The following is a 23317-nucleotide window of genomic DNA, read 5'->3' on the forward strand; positions in this document are numbered from 1 at the left end:
GAAAACTGAAATGCATGGTGTGCAAAACTGGTGTGTGTAGATTATCCATTTGAAGTATTCATGTGTTGAGTTCTTCTTGTGGCAGCCTGAACATAAACATGACATTCCAGTGTGCGGATATCAGATGGACCTGGAAATGGAGGAGGTGGGCCAGAGAAGGCAGGACCAGAAAGTCCAGGTCCCTGCCACATAGAAATAAAAATATGCATGTTGCTTACTTTTCAGTTCATTAACTTAGGAAAACTATGGTAATTACTCCTTTTGCAGAAGTTTGGATTTCAGAGGGTCAACAGCACTGCTCTGTGATACTTCCTGCTTAAGTTTATCTGTATCGTAAGAAGCAAACAGCACTGAGTTCATGCATCTTTCAAAATCAGTCCAAAGAGATTCACTGTTCTTGTAAACATCTAACAGAACCCAATTTCCTTTCTGAATAGCACCTATTTTTTCAAAGCTAAAGCATGGGGGAAAGATACAACACTGTGTTTAACATATGTCAAATACTACCTTATACTGAAGGTTCTAAAGGGGGGAAAGTTTAGAGCCAGATGATTGATTAGACAAATGCTCCACAATTTATTTATTTATTCCTGGTGTTGGTCATCCAGTTAGATGAAATACAAGGGACTGATAATCTTTCCTCTGTGTGCTAACAGACAAATACACAGCAACATCTATTTGTAAATGCATTCCCACACACCCATGAAAGAAGTCAACTTCCTGACCAGCCTCAGGAATCAAGGCTACTGGCACTGGGTACAAACAACCATAAATTCCACTTTAAACAGCAATGTAATACCTGAAGGGTCTTATAAATCTCAAACTGTAGAACTATGGATGCTTTAACTCTCTAATGCTTTGGTAACATAAAACGTGAGGAGTAATTAAAGAAAATATGGATCACTATACGCATGTACATTACTTGACTTATTAGCTGATTATTCACAATTGAGGAACCACACACTGAAAGCTCCACAGCACTCCCTAAGCATCACCCTCTGGAAACGACCATCCAAATAGGAACAGAACCACCACAAAGTACTTCTGCCCACCCATAATTCGAACAGCAGCTCCAGAAGGATACCATGGTTGATGGTATCAAAAGCCATTGAGAGATCAAGGAGAATTAACAGGGACACATTACACCTGTCTCTCTCTCCCAACAGAGGTCATAGTACAGGGCAACCAAAGCAGTTTCTGTGCCAAAACTGGGCCTAAACCCTGACTGAGAAAGTTCTAGAATATCAGTTTCCTCCAAGAGCACCTGGATGGAAGACACTCAGAAATCCACAAATGTGAAATAGAAAGAGCTGAAATAGTGTGATCTGTTCATACCCACAATGTGCATGTTTGGATTGAATCTTAGGCCAAATTCAGATGTAGTAAGACATTGTAGAACTAGGCCTTCATGCAATATAAAAATGTTTTATTTTCCAGATTCAGAAAAGGTGGGCATACTCCACAGTGAATATCACCTGCTTACTAGGTCACAACTTAAAACAACACAAGGTTACCACTTTTTGCTCTTTACACTGTTTTTCAAGACCATGTTGAACTACCTACAATTATGTAAAAGATCCCAGGCTAGGTAGAGCTTTGGGCTAATCCAGCAACTATCTTCTTACACTCCTGTCACTTTTGAGCTAAGAAGTGATATTGACTTAAGCAGACCTATTCTGAAGTGTGCCAGAGCTGGATGTTACATTTTCTAAAGAACAATGGTGAGAGGTACAAAAAGAACGTACGTAGTAGTTGCACTATATGGCACATTGCATGCATTATACATATGAAAATAATCTCTGCAGGTGGAGAACTGTAAATAATTACTTAACTATTCACAGATTACCACTAGTCTTAACCTCTGAGAAGGTCATACTTCCTGATACTCAAATGAGGGGGAGACGAGAGGAAGGGGAAGGAAACTCTGATAGGTGCTGGTTATATTCCACTTATGAGGTTAATTTGGAGCAAAGGAAATGCAAATGCTGAGCTTCCCATGGATGTCTTCCAAACAAAGAAATACAAATTACATTTGTGTGCATATCTAAAAACAATTATTGGAAGACTGATCCAATAATGCACCATCTAAGTGCACCAGTTTTAATTTACAGGAGTGGGGTGGGGGGAAATCAATCAGCCAGAACTCTTTGAAATAAACTTCTACACAAGGCCATCTGTACCCTTTACATCACCATATCTTATTGAACTGATTGCCAGATCGGGTTTATACCTGTACAACTTCAGATACCAGGTTTTGTAGTGAATTACTATAACAGATTTCAGATGCTTTACTCGGTGAAATCTGCTGAATTGGTACTGCAAACCTTTTCTAGAAAATGTGAATTTTATACAGAAAAACCATGGGGATGTGCGGTGTTTCCTTGGTCTCTAACATGAAAACTCAGGGCTCCAGCTAACCTGAACAAAAGTTTTGTAGGGATGACGGCTTTTTTTCTTTCCTACCCTCCTGACACTTCCCCCTGCTTTCCTATGTAGTGCTACAAAGCTTAGGCTTGGAGCTGTCTGCTAGCCTTAAACCTGAGCATTTTGTTGCTAAATATTGGGGTGAGCATGTTTATCGGTGGAAACAGTGCCTCCCTTTAGCCTCCATACTTTCCTGTATAGTATAGGGATGGGTTTTTCTAACCCTTATTATACTCTCCCCACCCCAAAAAACTACAATCCTGACCTCCAGGATACTTACTGTAAAGTTTTGATCAAGTCAATGCACAGAACACCCATGTGTATTTTATGCACATGTTTGTATCATTCGCATCTAGAGTGGGAATGCAATCTACCCTCCAACAAAAGGGGAGGAATGTGAAACCCCACCACAGTACGTTCCATAGGCCCTGCTGCATTTCATTTGACCCTTCGCAACACACTCCAGCTAATTTTCCTAGTAAACTATAGTTTGATTGGACAAGTTAAGTAATATTCACTATTAGCTGCCCGGAGCACTTTGAAAAAATGGTCTATAACATTTTTAAAATAAATCATCAACATGTAGAACCAATTCCACTAGATATTTCAATGTAACCAAATGATTTGGGGTATTTTATTTGCACTGTAGCTTTTAAAAAACTTTTTTTTCTGTTTAAGTTATGAAGCAATGAACAAAATTGCAAGTAAACATTAAAATAGCAGCGCTTCTTTTATGTGCAGCTCATTTTGTTTAATAAGCCTCCAAGCAAGTGGCTTAAATAATAATCCTAAACCTGAACAATAAGAATGCTTTATACAGATACTGTAACATTTGTTAAGTACTTGGCTTCATTAATTCGAACTGAATCAAAGTACAGCACCGCTCTTTTAATAACAGAGCCCTGTAATAATGGGTAATGAATAATTTAATAGACTTGCCTAGCATGAAGTGTATGTGTGTCTCAAATATTGATGGCTTGTAACATATGTGTGTTTTACATATATATAATGAATACAGAAAATTAAAGCCTAAATAAAAATACGTCTTTTTAAAAGGTATATCTTCTAGTTGGACGTTGGAGACTGTCCAATTAGGTTTTAAAAAATCAATATACTTATTCTTATTATAGTAAACAATGCCTCTTGGGAAGTAGGTTTTTTATTGTTTAGTTAATTTTTTTTGAAATATGGAATGTGTATGCTCAATTGTCAGTGGGGAACAAAGATGTGTTTATAATTAAGAAATAGACATTTTAATGTTGATTGTTCTCAGCACACAGGAACTAATAATTTGTCTAAAGAAAAACCACAGACAACTCTGAGGCATTCAAGGCGTATGAAATAAGCGCCATCCTGGTCAATCCACTATTTTCTTCTCTGGTAAACCTGTGTGACATAACTAACCTGTAAAGGAAAAAAAAGGCTTTTAAGATCTTGAACAGAAAGTGCTTTCTGTAGTGAGATGGGGAAGAGACTGGTGATAGGCACTTGACAGCCCACTAAGCCATTTCCCACAGAGATTCTGTTCAACGCTCTCCTCAGTGCTCAGTGATCCAGCACAGAGCTTCATGCTCATTCCAAAAACTCAGGCAGCCAAGGTATTAAGCTGAACTGAACAAAAGGGGTGCGGGTAGGAAGCCAAAATCACCAGCTTCTTGATACACTGAAGAAATAAGTGGGAATTAGAGAGAATATCTACTGAAGTTCATGTAGAATGACCAGCAGCAACCTGGGCAAAAAAGGAAACAAGGATTCTATTTTTCAAGACCAATCAAGAATTGGGGGGGGGGTGGCGGAGAGGGGGGGCAAGTAGATAGGAAAAGCACAAACAATCAGTGCCTAGTAACTGTATCTTACAGCTAAGGAAGTAAGCAAGTTGGTGAAAATCTTACTATAAATTGTGTTTTCTCTAATGAAAATAAAGCACTGAAAGCAAATCAACAAGATGTGAAAGAAAGATGTAAGAGATAATGAAAACTTTTGAGGATTGAATTTCCTTTCATCAAGATTTGTCTGATCCTACTATATGCAGATGAACTGAGGGACACAAGATATCCACCTCTAACTGGCACGGCGACTCAGGGCAAGCTTTCAATGTTTCTCTTTCCTAGCGCCAAGAAAGCCTGAAAGTATATAACTATTGTTGTTTTTTTAAAAAAAGAAGCTATAATGTGAGTGTTAGCAAGTGCAAGATCTGATTTCCTTCCTTTGGTTTTAAACGGGTTCTCTTTTCTTTTTGCAAACATCAAACCGTCCGCCAGAACACATCAGGAGCCACTTTTAATTATTCACCACCACCTCAAAGGTTAAAAAGCAGCTTTAGGTTGGTTAGAAAAATAAAAGAATCCCTGCTGCACAAGCAAACACATTTTTGAAATAAAAGGGGCTAGTTAGGTACATGCCAATACTTCTTATGATGGAAATATTTAACTAATAGTATACATTCCCCTTCTGGGTTAGGTACCGTATTTTTCGTCCTATAGGGCGCACCGGCCCATAGGACGCACCTCGTTCTTTTGGGGGGGAAATGAATAAAAAAAAATTATTCCCCCCCCCACCGTGGCTGCCGCCCCAAGCCTTGCGCACACCTGCCCGAAGCACAGGGCACCCTCTGAAGGGCTCCCCGTGCTTCGGGCGACAGGCTGCCGCCCCAAGCCTCGCACGCTCGGCGGGACCTCCTGCCGGGCGCGCAAGGCTTGCGGACACTCGCCGGGGCTGCAGGCTGCTGCCCGCAAGCCTTGTGAGCCCGCGGGAACTCCCGCCGGGCTTGCAAGGCTTGCGGATAGCTTCCTGAAGCCTGGAGAGCGAGAGGGGTCGGTGCGCACCGATGCCTCTCGCTCTCCAGGCTTCAGCGAAAGCCTGCATTCGCCCCATAGGACACACACACATTTCCCCTTCATTTTTGGAGGGGAAAAAGTGTGTCCTATAGGGCGAAAAATAAGGTACTTGAAAAGATGATGGGGCAGCTTCAGGCATGCTTGGATCTGTGTCTAGGCCTGGTGGGGGTAGAAATGGCCTTGGTTGTCCTAGCTGATGATCTTCATTGGAAGAAGGGCAGGGGAGTGTGACCCTGCTGAAATTTATTGGCTTTTCAGCGCTTTCAATACCACTTACTGTGGTATCTTCTTTGACTCCCTGAGGAGATGGGGTGCAGTGTTTTTCCGTGGTTCTGCTCTTATTTCCAAGGGTGGCTCCAGAGAATAGCACTGGGTGACTTCTGATGGAAAGTGCTGTGAGAAGTTGGTTCCATATACAGAAGTTGTAGGAATGGCTTGTTTTTGACCAGGTTGCACCTGCCTTCAAGTTGTTTAGTTTGGGGGTGCTCCTTGAACCATCACTGTCACTTCAGGCCCAAGTAGCCTGGGTGGATAAGAAGTACCTATGCCTTGCTTCAGCTGATGCACCAGCTGCAGCCATTCTTCAATAAGGATACCATGGCTATGGTCACTCATGTTCTGACAACCTCCAAGGTGGACAACTGTAACGTGTTCTACATCAGGCTGTCCTTGAAGATGCTCCAGAAATTGCAATTAATGCAAAATGTGCTTGTAGGAGTAGCAGGCCTAGTACATAAAACCCACATTTAAAAACAAGTTGACTGGTTGTCATTTTGTCTTCCAGCCCAAGTCAAGATGCTTACACTTTAAAGACCTGAATGGCTAGGTCCGAGGTATATAAGCGAGAAGAATGCCTTCTCAGATATCCATCTGCCCATCCTGTGAAATCAATGGATGATACCTGAACTAGTGGTCCCTGCACAGGACGACATATGTAGTGCTGGGGTCCATGGAAGGGCCTTTTCAATGGTGGCTCCATGTCTGTAGAATACCCTCATCACCAAGGTGTGCCTAGTGACATTGTTGTTTTCCTTTATGAAACAGGTGAAGACACACCTCTTCTACCAGGATTTGTGAGGAGGGCAACTGTGACTGAAGTAATTTCTAAATATTTTGAGGAATGCATTTTATTACAAGTTGTATCACAACAATTGTTATTTAAGCTCCTGCTGTCAATAATAGTAATAATAATAATAATAATAATAATAAAATTATTATTTATACCCCGCCCATCTGGCTGAGTTTCCCCAGCCACTCTGGGCGGCTTCCAACAAAGATTAAAAATACATTAAAACCCGTGGCCTTTTGTCACAGGACAGTATTTAAATTAACACCAAACCATTATATATTCTTCCGTCCATGCTGTGCATGATTATGTAGGAGCACTACATGCGTTACTTCCCCCCATCCCAATGGAAATCAAGTTCCAAGCGGCAACAGACAAGACAGTAACAAAATCATTGGAATATATACAGGATCATTTGACATTCTTACAACTCTAAATCTTCTAAATAAATAAATAAGCTAAAGTAATTCTGCAGATAATGCAGATAATGTCTTTTATTCAAGTCCACTCATACCTGAAAGCCTTGGATCCTTGCCAGATATTCCAGTTGCTTTGAAGGTTGCACCGTAGAACAAGGGGCAGTGACTGACATTCCTTTCAGTCCTATAGCTTCAGCAGTGGGAGATGTTCCGTTCATGAGCAGTTCCCTGGCAATTGTAGCTGTATTATTAGTGGCAGGAGATGTGCTGAAGAAACAACTAGATGCTTGGCTCATTTCCTTGGAGGACAAATAGTTTACAGGGGTACCAGGGGATGCTTTGTTGCGGCTCGCTTCCATTTCTTGATAAACATCAGGAGAGAGATGGAGTATTCCCTTTGGTGCTGAAAACAAGAACAAAGACCCTTTTTACTCTACCTGTAATTGTTTAAATATTACCAAACAGAACATTGCCAGTAAACACATTCTACTTTCAGATACCTCTTATTGAAACCATCAGTTTCATCCTCACAAGTCTCATCATTGTCAATCATCATCAGTGATGATATCGTGGCATCTGTTTCTTGCTTCTCTATGTGGAAGATACACTTAAATCTTAGCCATCTTCCAAAAATGCATAATAATATTATTATGCCATATTTTCAGTGCAGGGCAGTAGATATGAGGCCACATTCACACATAATGCCAAACCTGAACAACCCCAAACAAAACATCAGCCTTCAGCCTCCCACCTTCCCACATGGTTGTTGGGAGATTTCCCCACAGCTTTGATTTCCTTTTTCCTGAGTCCTGGCTTAGAGTTATATTTGAACCAGGCATCCTGCTTTAAAATAAAGCTGGTGGATTAACCTCAAAAGGGAAGGAAGACTGTACATCAGACACTATACTTGGGCTCATTCAGGCTCAACATACAAATGCAACAAGGTTAGGATCGATGATTTTGGGGTTCAATGTTCCACCCAACCTTTGGTGGCCCATAGCTCACTGGCATAGCACAGGTTTTTCTGCAAAGGTTCTGTGTTCAGTACTTCACTTCTTCAGTTAAAATGATATCAGAGAGCAGGGCTGAGAAAGACCTCTTCCTGAGATCTTGTGAGAGCTGCCAGTCAAAGGAAACAATACTGGGCTAGATGAAGTGATCTGATTCAGTTTAAGAATCTTCAGGGCACAACATATTAAATATGCTGACCTTTAAAGCCCTAAACGGCCTCGGTCCAGTATACCTGAAGGAGCGTCTACACCTTCATCGTTCTGCCCGGACACTGAGGTCCAGCGCCGAGGGCCTTCTGGCGGTTCCCTCACTGAGAGAAGCAAAGTTACAAGGAACCAGGCAGAGGGCCTTCTTGGTAGTGGCACCTTCCCTGTGGAACGCCCTCCCACCAGATGTCAAAGAGAAAAATAACTACCAAACTTTTAGAAGACATCTGAAGGCAGCCCTGTTTAGGGAAGCTTTTAATGTTTAATAGGCTAGTGTATTTAGTGTTTTGTTGGAAGCTGCCCAGAGTGGCTGGGGAAACCCAGCCAGATGGGCGGGGTATGTATAAATAATAATAATAATAATAATAATAATAATAATAATAATAATAATAATTATAATTACATCACTTTAATAAATGCCTGAAATCTGTGCCTTGCTCCTTCTGTCCCACCATGGCAATCAGAAAAACACCCAACTTTTGTAACCGAGATGGTGAAATACAGTGGGAAATAATAGATATATGATTTCTGCTGGCATATTTGCAGAGAAAATCAAGGGACAATGGCAATACAGATGGTGAAGGGCTCACGTTTCCTTTGAATGTGGCCTAATGCAAGTCCAGTCTCCATAAAAGCACTTCAGATATATACAGATGCAACATTTTAAATAGCAGGACATGAACAAAATACATGTATTTGTTCAGAAATAATAACAGAAGTAATATGGTGAAAGAAAACCCATTTAAAATTCCAGTACAATACTATAAACCTTTTCAAACCACATCAAAAAGTACAGATGTCTAGTCCACTGATGTAATATCACTTCAAACAAACATTTCACATGCTCTCTCAGCCTTTTCAGTGTTTTTACATGATCCACCCAAATATCTAACTGCTGTCTGGAACAATAGTCGGGAATTCGTCCAGATTACTAATCTTTTTAAATGTTAAAACAACTAATATGGAGCATAGGATGAATAAAAAACTCTCCCGCATAATATACCATATGTTTTTCAACTGTATCCACATTACTGTAATAACATCATTCAATTAGCAATAATGACAAGGACTTTCCACTTATGTAACACCTTTTGTTTTGAGGATTTGGAAGCACTATACACGTCAACAAATTATGTCACACAATACTCCTTTGAGGTTTCTGCCATTCCCATCTACTACCAACAATATTTATAAAAATAATCTCATGTTTTAAGTAACAGCATATAATAACATTTTCCTGTATTTCCACTACTATAAAGGGAACAAAATAGGGGTTTCACTGCAGAAACTATCAATTCTAGATAGTTACTTTTAAACTTTCTTTTAAAGACCAGTTAATGCATTACATTATAGCTTTGCAATACTTAAGTTGCTGATTAAGAAAAACCTTTCAACTTCCTGGTTATTTCTTTTTCAAACATACTGGCTTCTGATCATAAATAGCAAACTGTGTATAACTATATATCAATTTTAATATTAAATAGGAGGATTATGTCTGTGACACAGAGTACTACATGAATAGTATCTTACTTCTTCTAGATTAGAATTAAAAATGTTACAGAAAGTTTGAGGAGCACTTATAGATTGACTCAACCTTTCCCCACACATGGGGAACAATAGGAAGTGCCTGCAGCCACTGAGTTTTCATTGACCTGTAACATTAAAGCCTCCTTTAAAAAAATTAAAATACTAAAGTTTTCTTTTAGTGGCTATATTAAAAGCATTTAACTTTTACTAAACAAAACACACAACAAGAAGAAAAAATCCTAGTAGCGTGTTACCTTGGTTCTCGAAAGGAATCTGTTCTGGAAGTCCGTTCAACTTCCAAAAACATTTGAAAACCAAGGCGCAGCTTCTGATTGGCTGCAGGAGCTTCCTCCCCTCAATCAGAAGCCGCAGAAGCCGCGTCAGACGTTCGGCTTCCAAAAAACGTTCGCAAACCGAACACTCACTTCCAGGTTTGCGGCATTCAAGAGCCAAAATATTCAAGTTACTACAGTCACTTGGTGACTACAGTCACCAAGGTATGACTGTAATTGGTTTATTTCCATAACAATGAATACAACTTGTGTAGGTAAAATGCTTTGTGACATGTTTATTTATTTAAAACATTTTTAACCTGCTCCTCAGTCAAAAAGGCTCCCAGAGTGGCTTAAAGGTAAAGGTAAAGGGACCCCTGACCATTAGGTCTAGTCGTGACCGACTCTGGGGTTGTGGCGCTCATCTCGCTTTACTGGTTGAAGGAGCCGGTGTACAGCTTCCGGGTCATGTGGCCAGCATGACTAAGCCACTTCTGGCAAACCAGAGCAGCGCACGAAAACGCCGTTTACCTTTCCGCCGGAGCGGTACCTATTTATCTACTTGCACTTTGACGTGCTTCCGGACTGCTAGGTTGGCAGGAGCAGAGACCGAGCAACGGGAGCTCACCCCGTCGCAGGGATTCGAACTGCTGACCTTCTGATTGGCAAGTCCTAGGCTCTGTGGTTTAACCCACAGCGCCACCCGCGTCCCAGAGTAGCTTACATAAGATCAATTTTAAAAAGACAGGCTTTGCACATAGGCTTGTAATATAAAAGACACAACACAGTCTGAAAAAGGCAGGAAAATGAAAACAACCAAACTAAAGGTAGCAGTTCTAATGACCAGTTAGAATGGAAATAGGTCAGCAAAGAAATGAGCCAAATGAAGCTGGTCTCTCAGCGGAGCAACTATCAACCCCCCCCCCCCATTTAAGAAAGTAAATAGATACATATGTATGAAGGTCTGTATACAATTATATTAGAAAAATATGCAGACTGGAAAGACAGTGGTAATCACTCATTATTTAAAAACTCTAGAGAGGTTTTCTTGAAACAGTAGTCTCAAACGCAATCTTTTGTTTCAAAAACTGCTTGAGGATTGCCTTGCTGGTTTAGAACAATATTCCACTAGTCCAGTGGTTTTTAATTGCATTTTAATTGCTTCTTTTATTTCTTATACTATTGTGTTTTATTGTATTACAATTTGAATAATAATATTATTATTATTCAAATTGCAATACAATGTAATAAATAAAAGAATCAATAAAATGCAATTAACTATCAATATGAGTATTGAATGTGATCAAGCTCATTCATGGCGCTATCAAGGAAGTCCTGCTCTAGTCCACCATTCAGTTTCCAAGAACTGCTAGCCAGATACTACTGGAAACTCACAAGCAACAGGACACAAGGGTGGCAGCTATTCCTAATTGTTCCCAGCATCTGGTATTCAGAAGATTACTTTCTTATAAAGTGAAGTACCAATTCAAAATTAACAACCACTGACAGACCTCTCCTCCATGAATCTGTCTAATCCATTTTTAAAAACCATTAAAATGTTTGCTTAACAGTTCTGCTAGCCATTTACAGAAAGAAAAAAGAAAACAAAATGCAACCTGTATGCAACCATACTAAGTTATAGTCTCGCCACAACAGAAAGAGGATGGAAAGTTACTTATGAGCCTCAACCAAGGAGAAGTACAGAGACTGTGCTGTCATCGTCTGTGTCTCAGAATGGTCTGCTTTTATAGGACCATTAGTGACTACCCCCCCCCCCCCAGTATTCATAGAACAGTAGTCTTCAAAAACACCTACCATGTGGTAGGTTAGCAAGTTGCTGTTATTAAGAAAATGGTCAGAAATTACACAATCTCTGACTTTACAATCTCTTTCAGAGTTTGACTAAAAGTCTTGGAACATATCAACTACAGAAATCCAAAACGTATTTCTCAAGACGTGTACACAATTTGTGCAGTCAGATAGAACAGAGTTTTGGACTCACACATTTCCCTTCCTTCGTCTCCCCACACTCCAAAATTAATAAGCTTCTTTCTGGCTCTTGGCAGGAATGCTAGATTCTGGTTTGTGATCCTGATTTCAACTAAAACTCATGATTTGCTCAAACCATAGGGTTGTAACCAATGGTGTTAATCTACTGATGGAAGACATCTGTGTTAAGAGGGAAACAATTTCCAGTAATTTCCTCTCTTTCCTACAAGCTTCCGACAGTCCCCCTAAATCTGCTCCAGAGGGCATCCAAGGCTTTGGAGCAGATTGGGGACCTGCAGAGGAAGATGTAATCCCACCCCTCCCCATTCTACTGATGGACGCTTTCCAACAGTAGGGTGACACCACTGGATACCACCATAACTTGTCACATTCAGATGCAACAGCAAACTATGGTTTCTCAGGAACATAGAAAGATTTAGAAATCGTAGCACAAGAAGTTCAGGTCTATTCTAATTATCCCCATAATATGAAACCATGATTTGACAATATGATATAATGCACTGTATGTTTAGTATATATTTAATATATTCTGAACAGCCTCATGGGGACTCTTATAAAGAACTGTATTGCTGTTATTAACCTGGGTCGTGATGAAATAATTCCAAGCATTTCTCTATTCAGTCAGTAATAACAATCAAATTGTCAGTACCTTTGGTACCATCATAAATTAATTTTCACAAAAAGGCACAGAAAACACACTCTGAGGCACCCTTTCAATAGTAATAGAAAAGAGCAGAAATACAAGCATGAAGACATTGTGCTTATATGCTCATATTCAGTTTGCACGAAATGCCAGGCAATTTAAACTCTTGAGAATGGTTTTCAAGTACCACTTTTGGAATTTCCAAGAAACATCTGTGAAAAAAAGGAACAGCAAAACACAAGAATGTGATCACAACAGCCATCTACAACAGTACTGGTAAACAGAGTGGCTGTTCAGTCGCTATTTTACCAAGAGTAGACAACACAGTAAGAGTGGGAGAGTCAGGTTCAACTGCAGTTCACATGTATTCTGCTTTTTTCACGACACCTCTGCCATTGCTCAACTGAATTCTTCTGGAATACCAATGGCTCTGCTATTTTTTACTTAATGGGCAGTGAGTTCAGGTAGCAGCACTCTACAAAGAGTTTTGAAGAGTGATTCACATTATGTTGTCATCTCAAATATTTTCTGTTGTGTTTCTGCATTTATTTAAGACAGGTTAACACTATCACCTCCCCCAGTATTTATGTGTGACTTGCTTAATCAGAATGAAGATGAGAAATGGACATTCTACTGAAAACAGTGCTGACAGGTAGTATCCGCACTCAGATGTACATTCCAATGTTCACATCTAACCGAGGACTACAGTTTCTGATCCAGTAAGCCTTTGTGTGTGTACTTCTCCTTTAGCAGAATGGAGGCTTATACAGGGCTCTGGCATGTCTTTTTGTTTTGTAATATCTGGGTTTTAAGGGTTTTGGGATAAGGCAGGGTGAAGATCAAGATTGAGTGCACTGTGGCTTTGTGACCTGCAAGAAATAAATCCACTAAGCTAAGTCTGTTGCCTTTTTTAAAAAAAAAAAATCTTTTAGACACTAAATTATACATCTTAGAGAAGAGGCAAAAAGTGTAGTGGTAATGGATTCAGTTCCTTAAGTGGAAATTCTAGGAGTGTCAATGACAGCAATGGTAATTACTGCAAGTATTATAAATTACATATTTGATGGTGCTGTTTCATTAACAAAATATCTGCATCATCAGACACAAAAGGTATAACATCACAAAAACTGGGCAAACCCAACAGCATGGGTGACTCAGTGAAATGACAGATACAGCAGAATGTAGTATCTATTCGTAACTAGCTTGTGCTGATAAAGATATGTCTCAACACTACGTCAAAAACTGTGGGAGCCAAGGGAACAAGCTAGCAAACAAAACTGAAGAAAACTGATGCATGCAAGTTTATGGTAACAGAAAGAAGTGGTAGCAATAATCTTTTAAGAACTGACAGATTCACTATGGTTCACTATGGTCCATCAATCTAGAAAAGGAACATTCATGTCTTTGTTCAAGTTGAAATGAAAGACAGCTTTAGGTAGAAAGCTGAGGTCTGGTCAAAGGATGCACAAGAAAGTTGGATCATGATTCAAGGCAGCCAGTTTCTTAACCTTGTTGATAGATATAGTCACAACCAAAAAGGCCATCTTATTAGAAAGGAGCTGAAGGTCACATATGGTTGAAGACAAGAGAGGAAGCCTTCAAATCTCATCGTCTCTGTCCAACAACATCTGGAATGCCACAGGTTTCCTGTTTCTGTTGCAGGTATGAAGAGTTTGCCCATGCAGGAGGACAAAATGAATGGAAGACACAGGTTCAACAGAATCTTCCAGAGAAGGTTAGCGTGTGGATGAGAAAATATACAATATCCTTAAATCTGTGAATTATATGTAGAGACTGACATGGAATTGGGCATAAATGAGAAAGGAAGATAGCCATTCTGGTTTGAAAGACAATACATGTTCCAAGATCTGGAATGTCAGACAACAAACAGAGCCAAATTGTTTTATAGAAACAAAGGAATAGAATCAAGTCTACAAAGATGCATAGGAGTGTCTAGTTATCGATGCACATGAAGTAGATCTGGGGACACCTTCAAAGTTGATGTATTTTCTATACTCAAAAGCTTAGGTATCAGATATTGTGATGTAGGACTCTATCCCACTTCTAGAAGAACTGGTCCTGCACTGTGGCAATTGAGAGGAAGTTCCCTTGAGAGAGTTAAGAGGATACTGTGGTCAAAGGTAGATGCTAGATGTACTATCTCAACCACTGCACTATAGGCACCTGGGCCATAAAGAAAAATGTTTTTTAATCACATGCATTTGAAATAAACAAATCAGAAGGATAAAGGCTTAGCTAATAGAAAGGCAAGGAAAATAAAGCTCCAAAGGCCCGTAGAGGCAGGAATTTTTTTGAGAGATACAGTTCTCAATGCATTTAGAAGAATGTACCAATCCTACCCATCAGAACATGGGTGGAAGAATTTTCTGTTGCCCTTAGATGGGAGGGGCAGGGCCAAGAGTGCAGACTCCCTAGCTGAAGCTCTTGAAGGTTTTGGAAATGGCTCTGCCCAAGTGCAGAACACAACTGTGGGACCTCAGAGACCAAAAGAAGAAAAACCACTGAATCTTTGCAAACAATAAAAAGCTCTCAAGATAAACTAGCAAAACACAATTGTAAAAAAGTATCACCCTGCCTATCAGATTTGACTTTCTCATATAGCAAACATAAGGAATACATTTTACTCAATCTTGAAGTGACTCATTATCATCCATAGAAAATTCACAAGTGTTAAATTAGCCACAGGAGGGCTCCACTAACATTCCCTGTCCCTGGATCAAAAGAAACATATGGAGACGTGCAAAAGAGAATTCACAAAATTATTCAAACACAAGGTCTATAAATGTCAAACAAGTATGTTTCTCATTTCAGATGAAAACCTATGAGCATGCAAAATTTCATAAATAACTGCCTTAATGTACTTGGTTTATCAAAAAATATTAGTAACTATGAAGTAAATGTGTATGTTCTAACACTCTTATTAAATTATTTCCCCTCATATATTGACAATATATTTCTAGGGGATTTTGGTAAACAGTGCTTAAAATTGTTTTGACATGGCTTCTTACCTGGTACTGTCCAATAAACATAAATTGTTATATTCAGACAAACTTAGATTTGGAAGAGGGAAAACCCTATGACATGAATATCTGCTTTTCTCCATGCTTATTCTTCTTTGTTCCTTGGGAGTTCATTAGTTCCTGCTGGTTGTTCACCACCTGAAATCATAATCATCTGTTTGTGACATCACAATTAGTTACTGTGAAAATGATTAGTGTGTCACAAACAGATGATTATGATTTCAGATGGTGAACAAACAGCAGGAGCAGATGGACTCCTAAGGAACAAAGTTCCTGATTTCATGCAAAAGTCCAAAGTAATAAATGAGTTAGGGAAGAAAAACAAGTGTTTTCAAATAAAAGGTTTTCCATGGTTTTGGATTTTCACATGAACATTTCAGATGTAGACTGAATTTAATCCTGATGTATATTAAGAAGAACTTGTTTAAACCATGATTCTGATTAACTATGTTCTAATGTTGTTTTCAATTTTAAGTTCTATCTGATGTACTTTTAGAAGTCACATGACCTTGAAGAAAGATTATTTTGAACACTGATTGTGTTATAACCAGAGCTAAACTGTTTTATTCTGGGTTTTGATTTTTTGTTTTTCCTTTTTTGAATGGGCTGCCATGACTATTTGACCCTAAAGTTGCAATCCTAACCCCACTCACCTAGGCATAAAACCATTCAATTCAACAGGACTCAGTTCTGTTTAGACATTACCAAACATTCAAAAAGGAGAGAAATAGTAATCATGGGGGACTTCAACTTCCCTGATATCTGTTGGGATTCCAACTCTGCCAAGAGTGTAAGGTCTGAGAAATTCCTCCATTGCATTGCTGACAATTTCATTTCCCAGAAGATGGAAGAACCAACAAGGGGGTCATCTATCTTGGACCTGGTCCTCACCAACAGGGAGGAACTGATTGATGGAGTGGAAGTGCTCAGAAACTTGGGAGGAAGTGATCATGTTCTCTTGGGTTTCAGGATACAGAGGCAAGGGAAAACTGAGTGTAGTCAGAGGAGGGCAACCAAGACAAACAAGGGTCTGGAAACTAAGCCTTATGAGGAACGCTTGAAGGAGCTGGGTATGTTTAGCCTGGAAAAGAGAAGCCTGAGAACAGATATGATAGCCATCTTCAAATATCTTAAGGGTTGTCACATGGAGGAGGGAGCATGTTTGTTTTCTCCTGCTCTAGAGGGTAGGACCTGAACCAATGGCAGTTGCAAGAAAGGAGATTCCAACTAAACATTCGGAAAAACTTTCTGACAGTAAGAGCTGTTCAGCAGTTGAGCAGACCTACCTACCTACCTACCTACCTACCTATGAGAGAATATGAGAGAGAGATTCTATGTTCAGGATTGCACTGTAAATTATCAAGTGATTTTTTTATTTAAAAAGTTCCCTGTCAGAACTGGAAGGTTAACTAGGACTTCCATGTTATAAAGAGTCTTTGAAGATCTATACAGCATGGAAACGCTACTTTAGCAAAAACACATTTTAAACATTAGAAAAGCTACAGAAAATGGTAGTTACCTTTCCAAATTAGCTTTCAGTTTGAAAATGGGAAGGTTTCATTTCCATGGATGACTGATACTTCTTGCAGATGGGCTTTACTCTACTGAAGCTCTCGCAATACAAAACATGTATAATTCTAACTGACCTACCAAAACAGGTTATTGGAACTAGAGATCCTTAAAAGATATTCTGAGGACCATTTTATCTTCCTACATATTATACTACTATGGCAATTTCTTTGAGAGTCAACTGTTTGGAAGCTTAACCTGTTTTATTTTTTGTGATAGGGGCACAAGAGCAGGGCCAGGGGGGGAAACGGTGTCAGAGTTGGAGGCACTGAACCTGGACTCACTACAGCTGGAAATTTCATGTAAAACTTCTGCAAGAATGCAGTAGGGGACTGACAGGTACAAGCCCACAGTTCCAAGCTTCTCTTATTGTGACAGACTGGTTGTTCCAGCCAGTCTAAACTCTGTGGTTAGACCAACACCCAAGAAGAGTGTCATGTATGTTTGTTTTTTATAAATGCCATAAGTGCTTTTGTTTGGATTGACTAAAAGCTAGGGATCCTAAAAGCTACAGATTCAGACACACACACACACATAGGGACTCTTTATTATCAGCATAGAATGCCTAAAGGAATACAGATCCTAGGTTCCCTGAGAGCAGGTCTACATAGTATGAGACAAACAAAGGGATTCCCAACTTGTGTTTGATTCATAACACTAAGGTGGACCTGTGAGGATATGTATGAGTAGATGATGGGGGGGTGCTTAATCCTACCTTTCCTCAGCACACACAATCTCTCCCTTTTGGCCATGTTTTGTTACAATTCTGATTCTAAGACCAGAAATAATGCCAGCAGGTAGGAAAAATTACTTGGGGTGTGTGTGTGTGTGAGGGAGTAGTTGCCAAGGAGAATCAAGGAGTAGTTGCCAAGGGGGGGTGTCAACCACCCCCCTATTTCCTACCAATCCACCCTTAAAAATGCCCCCTTCACGTTCATAATTTGGTAAATACACTCATTCCTGAGAGACACCACTGTTTTCCTCTGAGGTAGTATGTAGTTCCACCCTGGGCATCCATCTTTTCTACGGCCAACAGATACATTCTATGGCATAGTCATTTTTTTTCTTGGTTCAGAAAAGGCCTTCTTGGAGTTCTGGCACCAATCACAACACTCTCAATACTCAACAGTCACCCTAGATATTGCAGTTGGCTTTTGTGGGGTTAAATCTATCTAACCACCCATCTCCTATATTTCAACAAAATTGTGCTTTGACAAGTGTTCTGATCTATAATGATGAAAAATATACAGTGCTTTTAAAATATTGTTAGATGTTATATAAACGGCTAGAGCGTCGGTGGCAGAAAACTCACTCCGAATCTGACCGGACACAGGTTAGAGCTCAACGTCGAGCCTACCAAGTGGCGATAGCGACGGCGAAGAAGACTTTCTTCACCGCCTCTATTGCATCTGCAGAAAATAGTAGCAGGAGACTCTTTCAGGTGGTCCGCAATTTAACGGAACCACCTTTACCACCGGGGCCTTGTAAAGACCCCAAGATCTCCTGCAACGATTTTGCAAAGTTTTTTTCAGATAAAATCACTCATATTCGGAAGGAGCTAGACACCACCGTGGGAGCAGGGCCGGGGCGCGAGAGTGCCAGAGCCCTGTCTGGTCAAGTTGCATGGAATCAATTTCAATCCGTTACCCCCGAGGATGTGGACAGGCTGCTTGGACGCGTGAAACCAACCACCTGTCTCCTTGATCCTTGCCCATCCTGGCTAATAAAAGCAAGCCGGGAAGGGCTGGGCGATGGGCTCTGCGGGGTGGTGAATGCTTCCCTCTGTGAGGGAACATTCCCAGATCCGCTGAAAGAGGCGGTCATTAAACCGCTTCTTAAAAAACCATCTTTAGACCCGGCCAGTATGGCCAACTATCGCCCAGTCTCAAATCTTCCATTCTTGGGCAAGGTGATTGAGCGTGTGGTTGCTGAACAACTCCAGGCACGCCTGGAGGATGCAGACCATTTGGATCCCTTCCAATCAGGGTTCAGGCCTCATCATGGGACTGAAACTGCCTTGGTCGCACTGGTTAATGATCTCCGGCGAGCTAGGGACAAAGGTGAGAGTTGTTTCCTAGTTCTGCTGGATCTCTCAGCGGCCTTTGATACAATCGACCATAACATCCTTCTGGACCGTCTAGAGGGGTTGGGAGCTGGGGGCACTGTTATACAGTGGTTTCGCTCCTTCCTCCTGGGCCGTGTTCAGAAAGTGGTGGTGGGGGATGAGTGTTCAGACCCTTGGGCCCTCACTTGTGGGGTGCCTCAGGGTTCCGTCCTCTCCCCCATGCTTTTTAACATCTATATGAAGCCGCTGGGAGAGATCATCAGGGGGTTTGGACTGGGTGTCCATCAATATGCAGATGATACCCAGCTCTACCTTTCTTTCAAATCAGAACCAGTAAAGGCGGTGAAGGTCCTGTGTGAGTGCCTGGAGGCGGTTGGAGGATGGATGGCGGCTAATGGATTGAAGTTGAATCCTGACAAGACAGAAGTACTGTTTTTGGGAGACAGGGGGCGGGCTGGTGTGGAGGACTCCCTGGTCCTGAATAGGGTAACTGTGCCCCTGAAGGACCAGGTGCGTAGCCTGGGAGTCATTTTGGACTCACAGCTGTCCATGGAGGCGCAGGTCAATTCTGTATCCAGGGCAGCTGTCTACCAACTCCACCTGGTACGCAGGCTGAGACCCTACCTGCCCGCGGACTGTCTGGCCAGAGTGGTGCATGCTCTGGTTATCTCCCGCTTGGACTACTGCAATGCGCTCTACGTGGGGCTACCTTTGAAGGTGACTCGGAAACTACAGCTAATCCAGAATGCGGCAGCTAGACTGGTGACTGGGAGCGGCCGCCGAGACCATATAACACCGGTCTTGAAAGACCTACATTGGCTCCCAGTACGTTTCCGAGCACAATTCAAAGTGCTGGTGTTGACCTTTAAAGCCCTAAACGGCTTCGGCCCAGTATACCTGAAGGAGCGTCTCCACCCCCATCGTTCTGCCCGGACACTGAGGTCCAGTGCCGAGGGCCTTCTGGCGGTTCCCTCATTACGAGAAGTGAAGCTACAGGGAACCAGGCAGAGGGCCTTTTCGGTGGTGGCGCCCGCCCTGTGGAATGCCCTCCCATTGGATGTCAAGGTGATGGACAACTACCTGACATTCAGAAGACATCTTAAGGCGGCCCTATTCAGGGAAGCTTTTAATGTATGATATTTTAGTGTTTTTGGTTTCTGTGGAAGCCGCCCAGAGTGGCTGGGGAAACCCAGCCAGATGGGCGGGGTACAAATAATAAATTATTATTATTATTATTATTATTAATTATTATTTATTTTATTTATTAAATTCCTGTACCGCCCTTCATCTGAGGACCACAGGGCAGTTTACAATATCAAAATGTGAACATGCATAACATAGTAACAAGCAAAACACCACCACAACCACCCCAGTTTTAAAGGCCATATATGGTTTATTTAGCCAAAATTTAAATTCAATATTGACATGAACAAGTTAAGCATGTTAAAATGTAATGGGGTGAATTCTGCTTAAGAAGCAGCTGTTACACACACACACAAGCCTGGCCTTAATCTGCACAGACATGTACTAATCTATATTCTCCAGATCCATTAAAACTGGTCTTTCACACCCATAAAGCCAGCTTCAACTGGATTACCCGGTGTCCTGTTTTGAGATGGGTGGGGCTCAGGTGTATCAGGAACTCTTATATCAGAAACTAACTATAGTCTTTTCAGCTACTATTAACACAAGATGAACTGGATCAGAAACATAAATTTCCAAGGTACTTTTTAAGCTTAAGAGTTAGGGTTTTTGTTTTTACTTCTTTGCCAGTGTCTCAGAGATTGTCAGTGATGTGCATCAGGAAAGACAGCTGGATGAAATGTGTGAAGCAGTAAATGTTCAGGAGGGCCAAAGGGAACCACAAAAATGAGGAAAGGCAAGCAGAAGGTGAAACAATGATGACAGGAATTTGAGAGAAGCCGGAAGAAGCTTCATTATAAGATTAGAGGAAATTATGGCAAGTTTGAGGACAGAGTAACATTCTTGGGAGAAGAAGATGGACTAGGGGCAAATACCTGGGAATTGTAGTTGCAGAGATACAGTTCCCAGCACTCTTAACAAACCAGAGTTACCTGGATTCTTGGGGAGAAGTCACATGCTTTAAGCATGCATTGGGGGTACTTTAAATGTATGATGTGGATTTGCTCTAAGAACGTTAAATATCTGTTCACCTAAATTTTAGTTTAAGCCATGTTTTTCCATAGGACCAAAGATCATCTGTTTTTAAAAACCATGGCCTCTAGAGAATCGTTTAAAATTTGTGTATCTCAAAATGAATGCATTGGGAAGAAATTACAAATGCTTCAGGACATTTTCCCAAGCCAAGAGTTCTTAGACTCAGTCGGATGATTAGGTCTACTCACACAACCTTTGAAACTGGCAAGAGAACTTCATTAATGGTCTCTATGGTTTTACATATGCTCTGGGAATCTTTAGAAGTCAAGCCTTTATAGATTTCCACTTCTCAGATGCCAACCATCAAGAGCAGAAGGACAACATAAAAACATCAACAAAACCAACCTTATGGAACAAGCATAACTGATATCTCTACAATATCTGAAATTTTGTCCCAGTCTTTTACCCTTCAAACATAAGCTCATGTTCAGATTGCTAGCCAAAGACTAAAAAGTGGGAGGGGGGAATAAATAAAGTATTAGGCAACGTACGCATTGCAAAATAGAAAAGAAAAATATTGTGATGTATCATTTCACAAGCACAACATAGGCTACCATCTTTCTTCACAAGACTATAAACCTTAAAAAAAGACATATACTGTACCAGAAAAAATGTCCTGGATAAACTAACATTATCTATAATAATTTTAAAATGGTAGTTTAATGCGGAGCAGAAGGTGAGAGAATATTAAAAATGAATGAATATAGAAATGTCACTTACTGTTATTTGCTGATTCAGGATATTCAACATTTTGGCCATTCCACCCCTTGATGTCACCTGGCTGACAAAGATAAACAAGAACAAAAATGACTGCATGATATAAAGCATAAATACTGTGAAATAACATTTCAGTATACATAGAAATTTGTCAGCAGGGGTAGGATGTTAAGAAAGTTCTGCTGCACTGTTTTATCGATAAGAAAATCAGTAGAGTCCTGCTGGATTAAACCAAATATCCATCTTGTGCAGCACCCTATTTTCCACAATGACCAACAGATGTCTCTGAGAAGCCCACAAATACGACACGAAACTGTCTCCTGTTTTTGCCATCTAGCAACAGGATGTTGTTAGCATCCATCTGTCTCAAGAGACAACAGGATACACCTCTGGGTCTGAAGTCAAACCTCTGCATTAGCACAGAAGTGACCTCCCTGCGGCGCAAGCCTGGGCAGTGTGTACCGAGGTCCTGGGATGCACAGATGACAAGACCTGCCTCTCGGCCTTGCTGGCGTGATCCAAAAGAAAGCAGAGCAATACATCTGGCACCAGCTGGGCTGCAGGACTTGCCAGAAGGAGGCGTACAAGGTGCCATCCAACTGTCTTAGGGACTCCACTCTGGATTTGTGCAGGGTTTGCTCTTTAGGCTTTTCTCCTCCTCAAGGCAGTGGAGGTTTTCCTTTTCCTACATGGGTTACCTTCCCAGGTTGAAGAGCATCACCTGCCCCTCACTTCCCTCTACAGCACTGGCAGAAACCAGTTCTTGACTCTTGAACCTACTATTCTCGTCCACTCAATCTGCCCAAGCCTGCCTTCTCATGCAGGGGAAGTCCCTAACTCACCATGATGTGGCTGCTATTTCATACTGACAGCTTCTGGGAGCCACAGACTGGGAACCAAAGTTGGGGAACCTACCCCAGAAGGAGCACCAGAGATACCACCCCTCTCCTAACACCCCATACGCCCTGGGAACAGATACTCAGCAACATTGTTCCTTTGCAACAAGTAGTTATGGGTGCCCATACTGCTTCTAAATCTGAAGCTGATAATACAGTCATCATGACTAGTAGCCACTGACTGATTCTTCTTCCACGTGTTTGTTGAATCCCCTTCTAAAGTCATCTAAGCTAGGGGCCATCACCACATGTTGTTACCACAAATTCCATAATTTAATTACGCACTCTCTGGAATTTCCTGTCAATCTGTTTCACTGGATGGCTCCCAGTTTTTTCTCCCAGAAGGAGAAAAAAAAGTATTCTGTATCCACTTATTCAATGCCATGCAAGATTTTCATGTCTCCTCTTAATGGCTGTTTCCCCCTTAATCTAAGAA

At 41.0% G+C, this 23317-nt stretch overlaps 1 protein-coding gene across 4 annotated transcripts in view; it reads right to left on the reverse strand.

Moving 5' to 3' along the window:
* The window catches only part of STAU2 (staufen double-stranded RNA binding protein 2), a 142028-nt gene that overhangs the window by 68610 nt on the left and 50101 nt on the right, over positions 1-23317 (reverse strand). For all 4 annotated transcript variants that reach the window (XR_014222179.1, XM_082233818.1, XM_082233819.1 and 1 more), the window contains exons 11-12: positions 21989-22049; positions 6842-7149 (exon numbers count right to left, since the gene is read on the reverse strand). Coding sequence is in view for 3 of the 4 variants with exons in the window: in XM_082233818.1 (XP_082089944.1) it covers positions 6842-7149; positions 21989-22049 (369 nt within the window). In the remaining variant the exon portion in view is untranslated. The remainder of the gene's footprint in view (positions 1-6841; positions 7150-21988; positions 22050-23317) is intronic.

The sequence above is a fragment of the Podarcis vaucheri genome (assembly GCF_965113315.1).
Source record: "Podarcis vaucheri genome assembly, chromosome: 8".
Lineage (NCBI taxonomy): Eukaryota > Metazoa > Chordata > Lepidosauria > Squamata > Lacertidae > Podarcis > Podarcis vaucheri.